Source organism: Pseudophryne corroboree, chromosome 11, assembly GCF_028390025.1.
Source record: "Pseudophryne corroboree isolate aPseCor3 chromosome 11, aPseCor3.hap2, whole genome shotgun sequence".
Taxonomy (NCBI): domain Eukaryota; kingdom Metazoa; phylum Chordata; class Amphibia; order Anura; family Myobatrachidae; genus Pseudophryne; species Pseudophryne corroboree.
In genome coordinates this window covers 43,906,848-43,920,035 of record NC_086454.1, presented here as the reverse complement: position 1 = coordinate 43,920,035, position 13,188 = coordinate 43,906,848, and the positions used below count along the sequence as shown (strand labels likewise).

Genomic DNA, 13,188 nt, shown 5'->3' with positions numbered 1-13,188 from the left:
TGTGGTGCTACATTATATATGTACTGTATATAACCTGTGATAAGGTTATTCGGATTAATAGAACATGGTTTGAAGACCATGGCGACCTCTCTAGATAATGACCTCCCGGCACATCTTATTGGCGCCAATACTTATAGCAAGATTTTTCCACTTATCCCAGATGATCATCGCTGCTACTGTGCATGCCTGGGGTCTGCAGACATTGGAAATTCTAGCTGGGATAGGCCTGTCCACGGGGCGATGCTGTGTGGGGGCCAATGCAATAGAGACATGGTGATTTGGTGACAGAAGATAGCGCGTCACTGGTACATTTACTTTTCTGGCAAATCCATAGAATATATAACATTCCTATGACATCTAAATTACAGTCAGGTGTAAATGAGCATTATCATTCCCCCAGCATCTGCTTTATCAATGTGTTTAGATTGTAAGCCCTGCAGGCAGAGAACTCTAGTTTTCTAGAAAAATATTCCCCATTTGTTGGTGACACTTGTGTAAATCTACACATTCATGGCTATGATTTTATATATATATATATATATATATATATATATATGTACACACACACACACACACACACACACACACACACACACACACACACCAACCAGCAAGTAATAATAATAATTTTATTTATATAGCGCTCTTTCTCCAATAGGACTCAAGGCACTTAACAGATACATAGCATAATATAGTGAATGAATGAGTGTCAGGACATGTTGGCTGGGGAATGGGATACTGATGAACCGGCAACTATATGGTTAATAAATCCATACTGTGGCTGGACACAAAGGTGATGTCACGATGTGCTCATCTACATGTCCCCTCCCACACCCCCATTCATGGGACATACTATGTCATATACCTATAGGAATGTATATATGTCCAAACTGCTGCATTCCCAGTGGGGCTCCCCCAGCCTGACCAGGAGAGCTGACACTCTGCACATCACATGACCTCTACACACAGCAATGATATACATGATGAATATATATAGTATGTGTTATATATGTACACACAGGCTGCAGCAGCAGGGAAGGGGTTACTGGTGGGAGGGGATCCGGCACATCCTCTGTTAGAATGTAGCTGCTGTAGAACATCTAGGAGATACATATTGAGCAGCATTTGGCTGCGGGGACAGATGGCAGATACAGCAGCTGGGAGACCACCACCACCACATCTCCCAGCCAGGGCGGACTGAGGCCATATCCTCAGCATCAGCAGAGGAGAGACACCCGGGGCCAGAGGTCTAACTGCCCGCAGCACCCACCTGAGAAGGGACAGAGACCTCCAGCACCCATCTAGGAGGGGAAAGATCCCCCCCAATAACCCAGCCAGGAGGGCAGAGCCCCCCCAACAGCCACCCAGGAGGGGAGAGCCCCCCAGCAGCCACCCAGGAGGGCAGAGACCCCCAGCAGCCACCCAGGAGGGGAGTGACCCCCTGCACCCACCCTGACACCTGCACTCTCCCAGGACTGCCCCTGTGTGATGAGCGGTCCCCGCTGCATGCCCTCTGCTGCCCCCTACCCCGTGTCCCCGGCCGGAGCTGTGATGCTGCAGGCAGCAGACCCGTGTGGAGCCTCCTGAGCGGGAATGGGGCCCCCAGCCGGTGCCAGGCTGTACCCCAGGTAGTGTGACCCCGGCTGCACCATGTCGCTGGCTTTCTGCGGCAGCGACAACAATTCCTCCGCTTACAACGTGGACAATGGAGTCCTGAACAACGGCTGCTTCGTGGATGCTCTGAACGTGGTTCCCCATGTGTTCCTGCTCTTCATCACCTTCCCCATCCTCTTCATCGGTGAGTCCCAGACACCCCCCACCCACTCACTTACCGAATGGGGTAACCTAACTCCTGCTGCAGACACATGATCCACAGGAGGGACGTACTGCACAGCCCATTCACATTGTGCACTGGACCCCTAGGTCATACACTGCTTACACTGTACATGGTGCACTGGACCCCTAGGTCATACACTGCTTACACTGTACATGGTGCACTGGACCCCTAGGTCATACACTGCTTACACTGTACATGGTGCACTGGATCCCTAGGTCATACACTGCTTACACTGTACATGGTGCACTGGACCCCTAGGTCATACACTGGTTACACTGTACCTGGTGCACTGGATCCCTATGTCATACACTGCTTACACTGTACATGGTGCACTGGACCCCTAGGTCATACACTGGTTATACTGTACCTGGTGCACTGGATCCCTAGGTCATACACTGGTTATACTGTACCTGGTGCACTGGATCCCTAGGTCATACACTGGTTATACTGTACCTGGTTCACTGGATCCCTAGGTCATACACTGGTTATACTGTACCTGGTGCACTGGATCCCTATGTCATACACTGCTTACACTGTACATGGTGCACTGGACCCCTAGGTCATACACTGGTTATACTGTACCTGGTGCACTGGATCCCTAGGTCATACACTGGTTACACTGTACCTGGTGCACTGGATCCCTAGGTCAAACACTGGTTATACTGTACCTGGTGCACTGGATCCCTAGGTCATACACTGGTTATACTGTACATGGTGCACTGGACCCCTAGGTCATACACTGGTTATACTGTACCTGGTGCACTGGATCCCTATGTCATACACTGCTTACACTGTACATGGTGCACTGGATCCCTAGGTCATACACACTGATTATACTGTACATGGTGCACTGGATCCCTAGGTCATACACTGCTTACACTGTACATGGTGCACTGGACCCCTAGGGCATACACTGGTTATACTGTACCTGGTGCACTGGATCCCTAGGTCATACACTGGTTATACTGTACCTGGTCCACTGGATCCCTAGGTCATACACTGGTTATACTGTACCTGGTGCACTGGATCCAGGGACGGATCTAGTCTTTTCTTTAGGGGGGGGGCGGTTTACTGTTTAATATTGACTCCTCCCTCTACAGTCCCAACTCCTCCCATCTGCAATCCTAACTCCTCCTCTCTCAATTCTGACTGAAGTTTTTGAGTGAGACTGAGATAGAGCTTTGTGATTGTTCTATGTACATGTGACTGTGCTGTGGGGTAATTGTATTTATTAGCCCTAGTACCCACACACCAGCAAGTGAGGGGCAAATGCTCTGTAACCCTTGCTCTCCTGGCTCCTCTGTGCTGCTGTGGTATAAGCTGCAGCACATCGTTCTGCCTCAGGCTCTCCCTGGAGAGCTCTCTTCTGCTCAAAAGTGGGCGTGGCTATGACTGTGTTAGGGGGGGCGGTCGCCCCCTTCGCCCCCCCCTAGATCCGGCCCTGACTGGATCCCTAGATCATATACACTGGTTACACTAAACATTGTGCACTGGATCCCTAGGTCATACACTGCTTACACTGTACATGGTGCAGGGGATCCCTAGGTCATACACTGGTTATACTGTACCTGGTGCACTGGTGGATCCCTAGGTCATACACTGCTTACAATAAACATTGTGCACTGGATCCCTAGGTCATACATTGGTTATACTGCTTATTGTGCACTGGTTGTACTGCGCATGGATCCCTAGGTCATACACTGGTTATACTGTACATGGTGCACTGGTGGATCCCTGGGTCATACACTGGTTATACTGTACTTGGTGCACTGGTGGATCCCTGGGTCATACACTGGTTATACTGTACATGGTGCACTGGTGGATCCCTGGGTCATACACTGGTTATACTGTACATGGTGCACTGGTGGATCCCTGGGTCATACACTGGTTATACTGTACATGGTGCACTGGTGGATCCCTGGGTCATACACTGGTTATACTGTACATGGTGCACTGGTGGATCCCTGGGTCATACACTGGGTATACTGTACATGGTGCACTGGTGGATCCCTGGGTCATACACTGGTTATACTGTACATGGTGCACTGGTGGATCCCTGGGTCATACACTGGTTATACTGTACTTGGTGCACTGGTGGATCCCTGGGTCATACACTGGTTATACTGTACATGGTGCACTGGTGGATCCCTGGGTCATACACTGGTTATACTGTACATGGTGCACTGGTGGATCCCTGGGTCATACACTGGTTATACTGTACATGGTGCACTGGTGGATCCCTGGGTCATACACTGGTTATACTGTACATGGTGCACTGGTGGATCCCTGGGTCATACACTGGTTATACTGTACATGGTGCACTGGTGGATCCCTGGGTCATACACTGGTTATACTGTACATGGTGCACTGGTGGATCCCTGGGTCATACACTGGTTATACTGTACATGGTGCACTGGTGGATCCCTGGGTCATACACTGGTTATACTGTACATGGTGCACTGGTGGATCTCTGGGTCATACACTGGTTATACTGTACATGGTGCACTGGTGGATCCCTGGGTCATACACTGGTTATACTGTACATGGTGCACTGGTGGATCCCTGGGTCATACACTGGTTATACTGTACATGGTGCACTGGTGGATCCCTGGGTCATACACTAGTTATACTGTACATGATAGGAAGAGGCCGTTTGTGGGTGTCAACTGACCGTTTTTGAGGAGTGTCCGGGCGAACGCAGGCGTGCCCAGCCGTTTCAAGGGAGGGTTCCTGACGTCAGCTCCAGGCCGGATCGTCGCAGCGCCTGAGTAAGTCCTGAGCTGTGCAGAGACTGCACAAACTTTTGTTTATGCAGCTCTCTGCACAAGCGATCGCACCCCTGCACTGCGTTTACCCCCTCCCCCTGTATGCGGCGACTACCTGACTGCAGCACCGCAAAAAACGCCTGCTTGCGATCAGGTCTGAATCACCCCCAGGGTGCACTGGTGGATCCCTAGGTCATACACTGGTTATACTCTACATGGTGCACTGGTGGATCCCTATGTCATACACTGGTTACACTAAACATTGTGCACTGCATCCCTAGGCCATACAATGGTTATACTGCTTATTGTGCACTGGTGGATCCCTAGGTCATACACTCGTTATACTGTGCACTAAATCCCTAGGTCATACACTGGTTATACTCTACACATGGTGCACTGGTGGATCCCTATGTCATACACTGGTTACACTAAACATTGTGCACTGCATCCCTAGGCCATACAATGGTTATACTGCTTATTGTGCACTGGTGGATCCCGGGGTCATACACTCGTTATACTGTGCACTAAATCCCTAGGTCATACACTGGTTAAACTGGGCTGGATCCATAACATAACACAATGGTTTATACATGTTTCTGCAGCTTTACATATCGCCTACATGATCCATAGGATAATATACTGGGTATAATGCACATTGTATGCGGCACACCGGATGCATAGGGTATGCACATTGCTTATTAGGTACTGTATATAGGGCTACATACTGGATTTGCTGATCATTGTATACTGTACACCAGTGGTTCCCAAACTTTTTTGAGTCATGGCGCCTCAGAGTATCAGGATATTATTCCATGGCACCCCTAGCCCAAAAGTTTCTAATTGATACATTTAGAAAGAATAATAAATGAAGTAAATTGTGTTTATATGTCATACTCAGGCTCAGTTGTGTGGTGAGGGACCGGATTCACTTGTTTGTCCACATATTTTATAATTAGCAGCCACCAGCACTGGTTCTGGCTATCACATGGACCATAAATAACTTGAATTGGTCCTGGACCACCAACCCAAGGCACCCCTGCAAGTGTCCCGAGGCACGCCAGGGTACCATGGCACACAGTTTGAGAACCACAGATGTACACTCTGGACAAACTGCCAGCATAAATCTGCTTTAATGTCTGAAATTCCAGTGTGATTAACAACACAACAATATCACTGTCTGTACAGAGCAAGATTCATGTACAGATTTTGTTAGTTAACAACTCCCATTGACATGTGTGACAGCCAGAGCGTTCATGGTCCAAAGAGCTTGCAATCTATATTGTTTCACAGGAAAGTAGTACAGTAGCTTGGTGTTGTACCTGGAGATGTGTGAGTGCCGCAAGTTGCAGTTTGTGTCCCTATAACATGTCGGAGAAGGGTCCCATGGTAGAGTCACTCAGGGGGTCCCCCATGTGTGGGGGTCTCTGTAATGTCTGAGGCCCTCTGACCTTCTGGCCACCTTGTACAGGTAGTAATTTGTGGAAGAGACAGGTCCTACAATGTTCTGTGATGTCATCGCACACTCAGTGTGCAGTGTGAGCAGGAGAGGAGGCTAGACTCAGCGTAACTTTGGCCAATCTGATAATCGTTCCGATCCGTCAGAGTGATTGTCGCATAGTTGTGTACCTGTACACGCAGCCATTTGTAGTTCATTGTGAACTTTTTTCAGCTCTCCTTAAAGGGATCGGGTGGTTTGGAGAATTTAAAGCTGTTTATTGGCTAATGCCCCTGCAATAATTGGTTAGTGCAGTGGTTCTCAAACTGTGGGGCAGATGTATTAACCTAGAGCAGTGGTTCTCAAACTCGGTCCTCAGGACCCCACACAGTGCATGTTTTGCAGGTAACCCAGCAGATGCACAGGTGTATTAATTAATCACTGACACTTTTTAAAAGGTCCACAGGTGGAGCTAATTATGTCACTTGTGATTCTGTGAGGAGACCTGCAAAACATGCACCGTGTGGGGTCCTGAGGACCGACTTTGAGAACCTGTGACCTAGAGAATTCATAAGGAAGTGATAAACCAGTGATAAATGCAAGGTGGTAAACGCACCAGCCAATCAGATCCTAACTGTTAATTTACATATTGGAGCTGATTGGCTGGTGCGTTTATCACCTTGCATTTATCACTGGTTTATCACTTCCTTATGCCTTCTCTAGGTTAATACATCTGCCCCACAGTGTGTGGCGTGGTACCCTGGGGTGCCGCGGGACCAGAGCCGGCCCTAACCAATATGATGCCCTAGGCAAGATTTTGGCTGGTGCCCCCCTAGCACCACCGCTAGTTCCGCCTCTGACCCTACACCCCTTTCCCAGCACCATCACCCCCCACCCATAGCAGTTCTTTTTTTTTTTTTCTACCTACTCCCTGTAATTTAAATAAGAACAGTGTGCACATTCGGTGCACAGCCCAAAAAGGTATGTGTTTTTTCTGGCAAGGGGCATGGCCACACAATAGTACCCCCAATTCAAATTATGCCTCACAGTAGTGCAACTTTATTCACAATTTATCATGCGATAGTGTCCCTTATTCACATTACATCACACAGTAGTACCACTTTACCTTATATACGTTACTCCTCACAGTAGTGCCCCTCATTCACATAACATCATACTAAATTGTTCCTTATTCACATTACACCACACCATATTGCTCTTTATTCTCATTACACCACACCATATAGCTCCTTATTAACATTACACCACCCCATATTGTTCTTTATTCACATTAGACCACACAGTAGTGCCCTTTCTATACGTTACACCACACAGTAGAGCACCTTATACACATAATGCCACACATTGGTAATGCATTTATACACAATATCACACAGTAATGCCCCTTACACATATGACACCCATTATTAATGTCCTTATAAACATAATGCACCTTACACATTATGCCAGCCTTTATTAATGCCCTTATACACATAATTTCCCTTACACTTATGCCGCACATTGTTAATGCCTTTATAAACATAATGACACACATATGCCGCACATTATTAGTGCCCTTCTACACATAATGACACACATAATGCCCCTTACACATATGTTACACATTATTAATGCCCTTATACACATAATGACACATATAGTTCCTGGCGTGAGTCAACTGGCAGTTCTGCTAATGTCGGATGCCTATTTTTTATGAAAATGCATCTTATTTGCATTGCTATGTGGCTAGGGTGCACAAGCAGCTTCTGCTGATTAAAATGATATGTGGCATGCCTATATACTGTGTGCGACTATCTGCATACGAAATGCTACACACAGAATATAGGCATGCCGCATATCATTTTAATCAGCAGAAGCTGCTTGTGCCCCTAGGCATACCAGATGCCCTAGGCAATTGCCTAGTTTGCCTATACCTAGGGCCGGCTCTGCGCGGGACACTTGCAGGGGTGCCTCAGGTTGGTGGTCCAGGACCAATTTAAACCAATTATTGCCAATGTAATAGAAAAAAACAGTGCTGGTGGCTGCCAGTCATAAAATATATGGACAAACATAAACAAATCCTGTCCCTCACCACATAATTGAACTTAAGGATGACATAAAAACACAATTTACTAAATGTAATAGTTTTTTTTTTTTTTTTATCTCAATAAGAAACTTTTGGCCTAGTGGGTGCCATGAAAACAATTCTGATATCTAGGGCGCTGTGATTCAAAAAAGTTTGGGAACCAATGGGTTAGTGCAGTGGTTCCCAAACTGTGTGCCGTGGCTCCCTGGGGTGCCTCGGGACACTTGCAGGGGTGTCCTGGGTTGGTGGTCCAGGACCAATTCAAATTATTTATAGTCAATATAATAGGCAAAACTAGTGCTAGTAGCTGTCAGTCATAAAATATGGGGACAAACAGAAGCAAATCCTGTCCCTCACCACACATTTGAGCCTAAGGATGACATATAAACACAATCTACTTCATTTCATATTTCTTTATAAATTTCTCAATAAGAAATTTTTGGCATAGGGGTGCCGTGAAAAAAATTCTGATACTCTAGTCTAGGGCGCCATAATTCAAAAAAGTTTGGAAACCACTGGGTTAGTGTGTACCTGGCTTTAGAAGCTGTTCAACTGTATCACTTTCCAAGGCTTGATACTCCTCTCCCTTTATGCATCTAGGTTCATGTTTTTCATGTAATGAGGTAATATTGGCAGACCTTGGGGTAGGAAATGTGCAATAAGGGGTGTGTGTGTGTCTGTTTGGTACACATAGCCTTCTATATAATATGCCCACATAATCCTATAATATAGACACAATCAATAAAGAAAGCACTTGCAGTGTCAGCTGTGAATCTGCCCATCCAATAATCAGAAGCAGCACGCTAGTGACAGGCATATCTGTCTCTGTGGGAGGTGTATTAAGCCTTGGAGCTTCATACTGGGCGGGATGTACTAAGCGGAAAATGCGTTAAACTCCCTGTTTACCGCATTTTCCTGATGTACTAACCCCCGGCCGGCAGGACAGCGTACGTCCATAGAAGCCTATGGGCTTCTCTCCGCGGCGCTGTGTGAGGGATCCGATCGGATCCCTCCCAGCATGCCCTGCGGCCGCCCCCGTCACCCCGCGCATGCGCAGACTGACTCCTGGGGCCGAATCCCGGAAGTCAGGCTGCCGCTGCGCATCGCGGAGGACAGCTCTTATCGGAAGAGCTGTCCTCCGCAATGCTGATCGCATATGTTAGTACATATGCGATCAGCATCGTGGCGCAGGGCGGCGATGTACATTAGTACATCCCACCCATTGTCATTTATCTATTACAGTCTTTGAAATGATTGGTTGCTTTGGCCAACTACTCCACTTTATCTCTCTCCAAGGTAGGATACATCTCCCCCTATGTGCGGGTTTGCTGCAGTTTGCAGTTCCGTATTTAATGTACTCGTCGGCCCTCCTCCTTCCTCCTCGTCGTGTCTCTTTAACCTTCGTAGGGTAAAGAGGCGCCAAGTGCCAGATCTGCATACAGATGTATGTGTATACTTGTAACCAGCATGCATATTTTACACTAAGCAAACGGTCATGCATCCAACTCAGCTCCAATGCGTTTATCTAGAATATTTCCCCCAAGAGTTTCTGCAGCAGGACTGTCACTACCCAGACGCCTGGTCAGTGTTACCAGCTCTGAGTGTGGACAGCAGCTACGAGTGGGCAAACACTGCAGCGCAGAAAACAAGGCAGTGGCCAAGCCTGGACCATTATCGCGTCTCTACCTCAGTATTACATGTGTCATTTAGAGAGTACTGTTACCAGTTACCTTTTGGGCTCTTTCCTGCTTAATTGAGCACATACCTTGTGGATGTGGTGTGGAAATGATGGTGGTGTGAGCAGTCTACAGAAAAACTAAACATAGGGGTAAATTTACTAAGGTGAGAGTTCTATTTAAGATGGGATGTTGCCCATAGCAACCAATCAATCAGATTGTACTTCTCATTTATCTAGCACCTTCTAGATGATAATACCTGAAATCTGATTGGTTGCTATGGGCAACATCCCATCTTAAACAGAACTCCCATCTTAATAAATTTACCCCATAGATTCCAAAAGCACCTAGCAAAAAAACCCAACAATTAATTCAAAATGTACTCACCACACGCTACCATATTTCTGCCAATGTTCTTCACCAAGTGCCAATGGTTTTGTTATATACAACATGTGTAGTCAATTATGTCATCTTAGTTGGCATAACTTTGACGTGCTGAAATGATTTTGATGGGAAAAAGCAGAATAAAGTGTTCCATGACTAAATATGGGAGATATTAAAGATATGCCAACAGGGTCAACAGCTTGACCTTGGCTTTTATTTATGTCCTTCGCAAAAGAAAGTCTGAGATCTGTTTTCGCTTTAATGTAAAGAGGTCACTTGGTGCCAGTACATTCTAGGGACAAATACTCTTCTACCCTTTAAAGAGCCACAGTAGTTTGCAGGGGTGTGGTTCATCAAATCGACAGTATCTAGGTCGACAATGTTTAGGTCGACTACTATAGGTCGACAGTCACTAGGTCGACATGGATGGAAGGCCGACACGGTTTCTAGGTCGACATGTGCTAGGTCGGCAGGTCTAAAGGTCGACATGAGGATTTTTTTTTTTTTTGGTGTTGTTTTCTTCGTAGAGTGACCGGGATCCCAAATTAGTGCACCGCGTCCCCTCGCATGGCTCGCTTCGCTCGCCATGCTTCGGGCATGGTGCCTTCGCTCCGCTACCGCTTCGCTCGGCACAGATTACCGTTCCAATCGTAGTCCACGTGGATCGTTAAGTATGAAAAAAGAAAAAAAAAGAAAAAAAATGTGAAAAACTCATGTCGACCTTTAGACCTGTCGACCTAGCACATGTCGACCTAGAAACCCTGTCGACCTTCCATCCATGTCGACCTAGTGACTGTCGACCTATAGTGGTCGACCTAAACATTGTCGACCTAGATACTGTCGATCTTCAGACCGGATCCCGTTTGCAGGACTCTATGACCTGCAAACTTTCTGTGTCCTACGGAATAGGATTGTACAGTAGCAACAGCTGGTGGGTTATGCAACAAGCATCCTGATTCTCCGCTGTAAGGCAGGGAAGTGACATTTTTACATCACTAACCTGCCGAAACTAACAGTGAAGTTGCACCTGCCCTGCAGGCTAGGTTGTGCACGGGTCACATGCACACTAGCAGCTGGGCGGGGCTAACACTCAGTGAATCAGATTTTCGGAAGCTTACTGGTAGCAATCCTAATAACTAGAACACCTCAGGGGTATAATTGTGTGTGTTAAAACCAGAACCGTAACTAGACACTTTGGTGCTCTGTGCCAGAAAGAGAAATGATGCGCGCCGGAGGCGTGCGTCAAAAATACAAGGGAGTGGGGAAGTGGCGTGACCACTTAATAGTACCAATTCACATTACATAACACAGTAGTGTCTACTAGTCACATTACACCACACAGTAGTGTCTGTTATTCACATTACACCAGCAGAAGTGTCTACTAGTCACATTACACCACACATTAGTGTCCGTTAGTCACGTTACACAGCACAGTAGTGTCTGTTGTTCACATTACACCACGCAGAAGTGTCTACTACACCACGCATAAGTGTCTACCACATAGTAGTGTCCGTTAGTCACGTTACACAGCACATTAGTGTCCGTTATTCACATTACACCACACAGTATTGTCCGTTAGTCGCGTTACACAGCACAGTAGTGTCTATTAGTCATTTTACACATCACAGTAGTGTCTGTTAGTCACATTACATCACATAGTAGTGTCCGTTAGTCACATTACACCACGCAGAAGTGTCTATTAGTCATTATACACATCACAGTAGTGTCCATTAGTCACATTACACCACATAGTAGTGTCCGTTAGTCACATTACACCGCACAGTAGTGTCCGTTAGTCACGTTACACAGCACAGTATTGTACGTTGTTCATGTTACATCACACAGTAGTGTCCGTTATTCACATTACACCACATAGTAGTGTTCGTTAGTCACGTTACACAGCACAGTATTGTACGTTATTCATGTTACACCACACAGTAGTGTCCGTTATTCACATTACACCACATAGCAGTGTCCGTGATCCCGACATCAGCATTCCGAGCGGTGGAATGCCAGCAGGAGGTCGAGCTCAACGAAGCCCTTTGTGGGCTCACTGCGCTCGCCATGCTGCGGGCTCGGTGCCACAAGTTCTATTCTCCCCCTATGGGTGTCGTGGACACCCGTAGAGGGGGAATCACCTACCTCACCGGTATACCAGTGGCGGTATGGTGGTCCTGTCTGCATAGCGGCTCGCTATTGTGACAGCTGGGATCCCGACTATCGGTATGCCGACAGCATACCATCTTAATTAGAACTCCTATCTTAATAAATGTACCTCATATTGTCCAGAACAGAACTAGAGCATTGTGTGTGTCGGGAGGTTATTTTCTCAGCAATTGGGCAAAACCATGGGGGTCATTCCGACTTGTTCTCAAGCAGCGGTTCTTTGCTGCGGTGCGAACGGGTCGGAAATGCACATGTGCAGCTGACGCAGTGCGCAGGCGTGTCGTTGCCTGGTGACAATCGTCACCGGGCAACGCCGCCGCCAATAGAAATGTGATCACAGCGGCGATCGCAAGAAGACGGATAGGCAGGAGGCGTTCCGGGGTGGATACTCACCGTTTTCCAGGGGTGGTGAGTCCAACGCAGGCGTTTGGAGGGCGGATGTCTGACCTCAGGACCGGGACCTTCATCGCTGGATCCGTCGCACTGGGTAAGTGACTGCAGCCCTGGTCTTGTCTTACTTGAAACTTTTTTAGCAAAGCAGAGCTGCACAAGCGTTCGCAGCCCTGCTATGCTAAAATACACTCCCCCATAGGCGGCGTCAGGTTGATCGCACGAGCAGCAAAAAGTTGCTAGTGCAATCAACTCGGAATGACCCCCTATGTGCACTGCAGGTGGGGCAGATGTAACGTGCAGAGAGAGTTAGATTTGGGTGGGGTGTGTTCAAACTGACATCTAAATTGCAGTGTAAAAATAAAGCAGCCAGTATTTACCCTGCACGGAAACAATATACCCCACCCAAATCTAACTCTCTCTGCACATGTTACATCTGCCCCACCTGC

The 13,188-nt window shown here is 47.2% G+C and overlaps 1 protein-coding gene across 3 annotated transcripts in view; it reads left to right on the top strand.

Annotated features, from left to right (window-relative positions):
• The first annotated feature begins 1,082 nt into the window (after nucleotides 1-1,082).
• The window catches only part of ABCC8 (ATP binding cassette subfamily C member 8), a 254,803-nt gene continuing 242,697 nt past the window's right edge, over nucleotides 1,083-13,188 (top strand). For 2 of the 3 annotated variants that reach the window (XM_063944092.1, XM_063944091.1), the window contains exon 1: nucleotides 1,083-1,798. In XM_063944092.1, the coding sequence (XP_063800162.1) occupies nucleotides 1,651-1,798 (148 nt within the window). In that variant the 5' untranslated portion in view covers nucleotides 1,083-1,650. The remainder of the gene's footprint in view (nucleotides 1,799-13,188) is intronic. The other variant, XM_063944093.1, reaches the window with a different exon arrangement.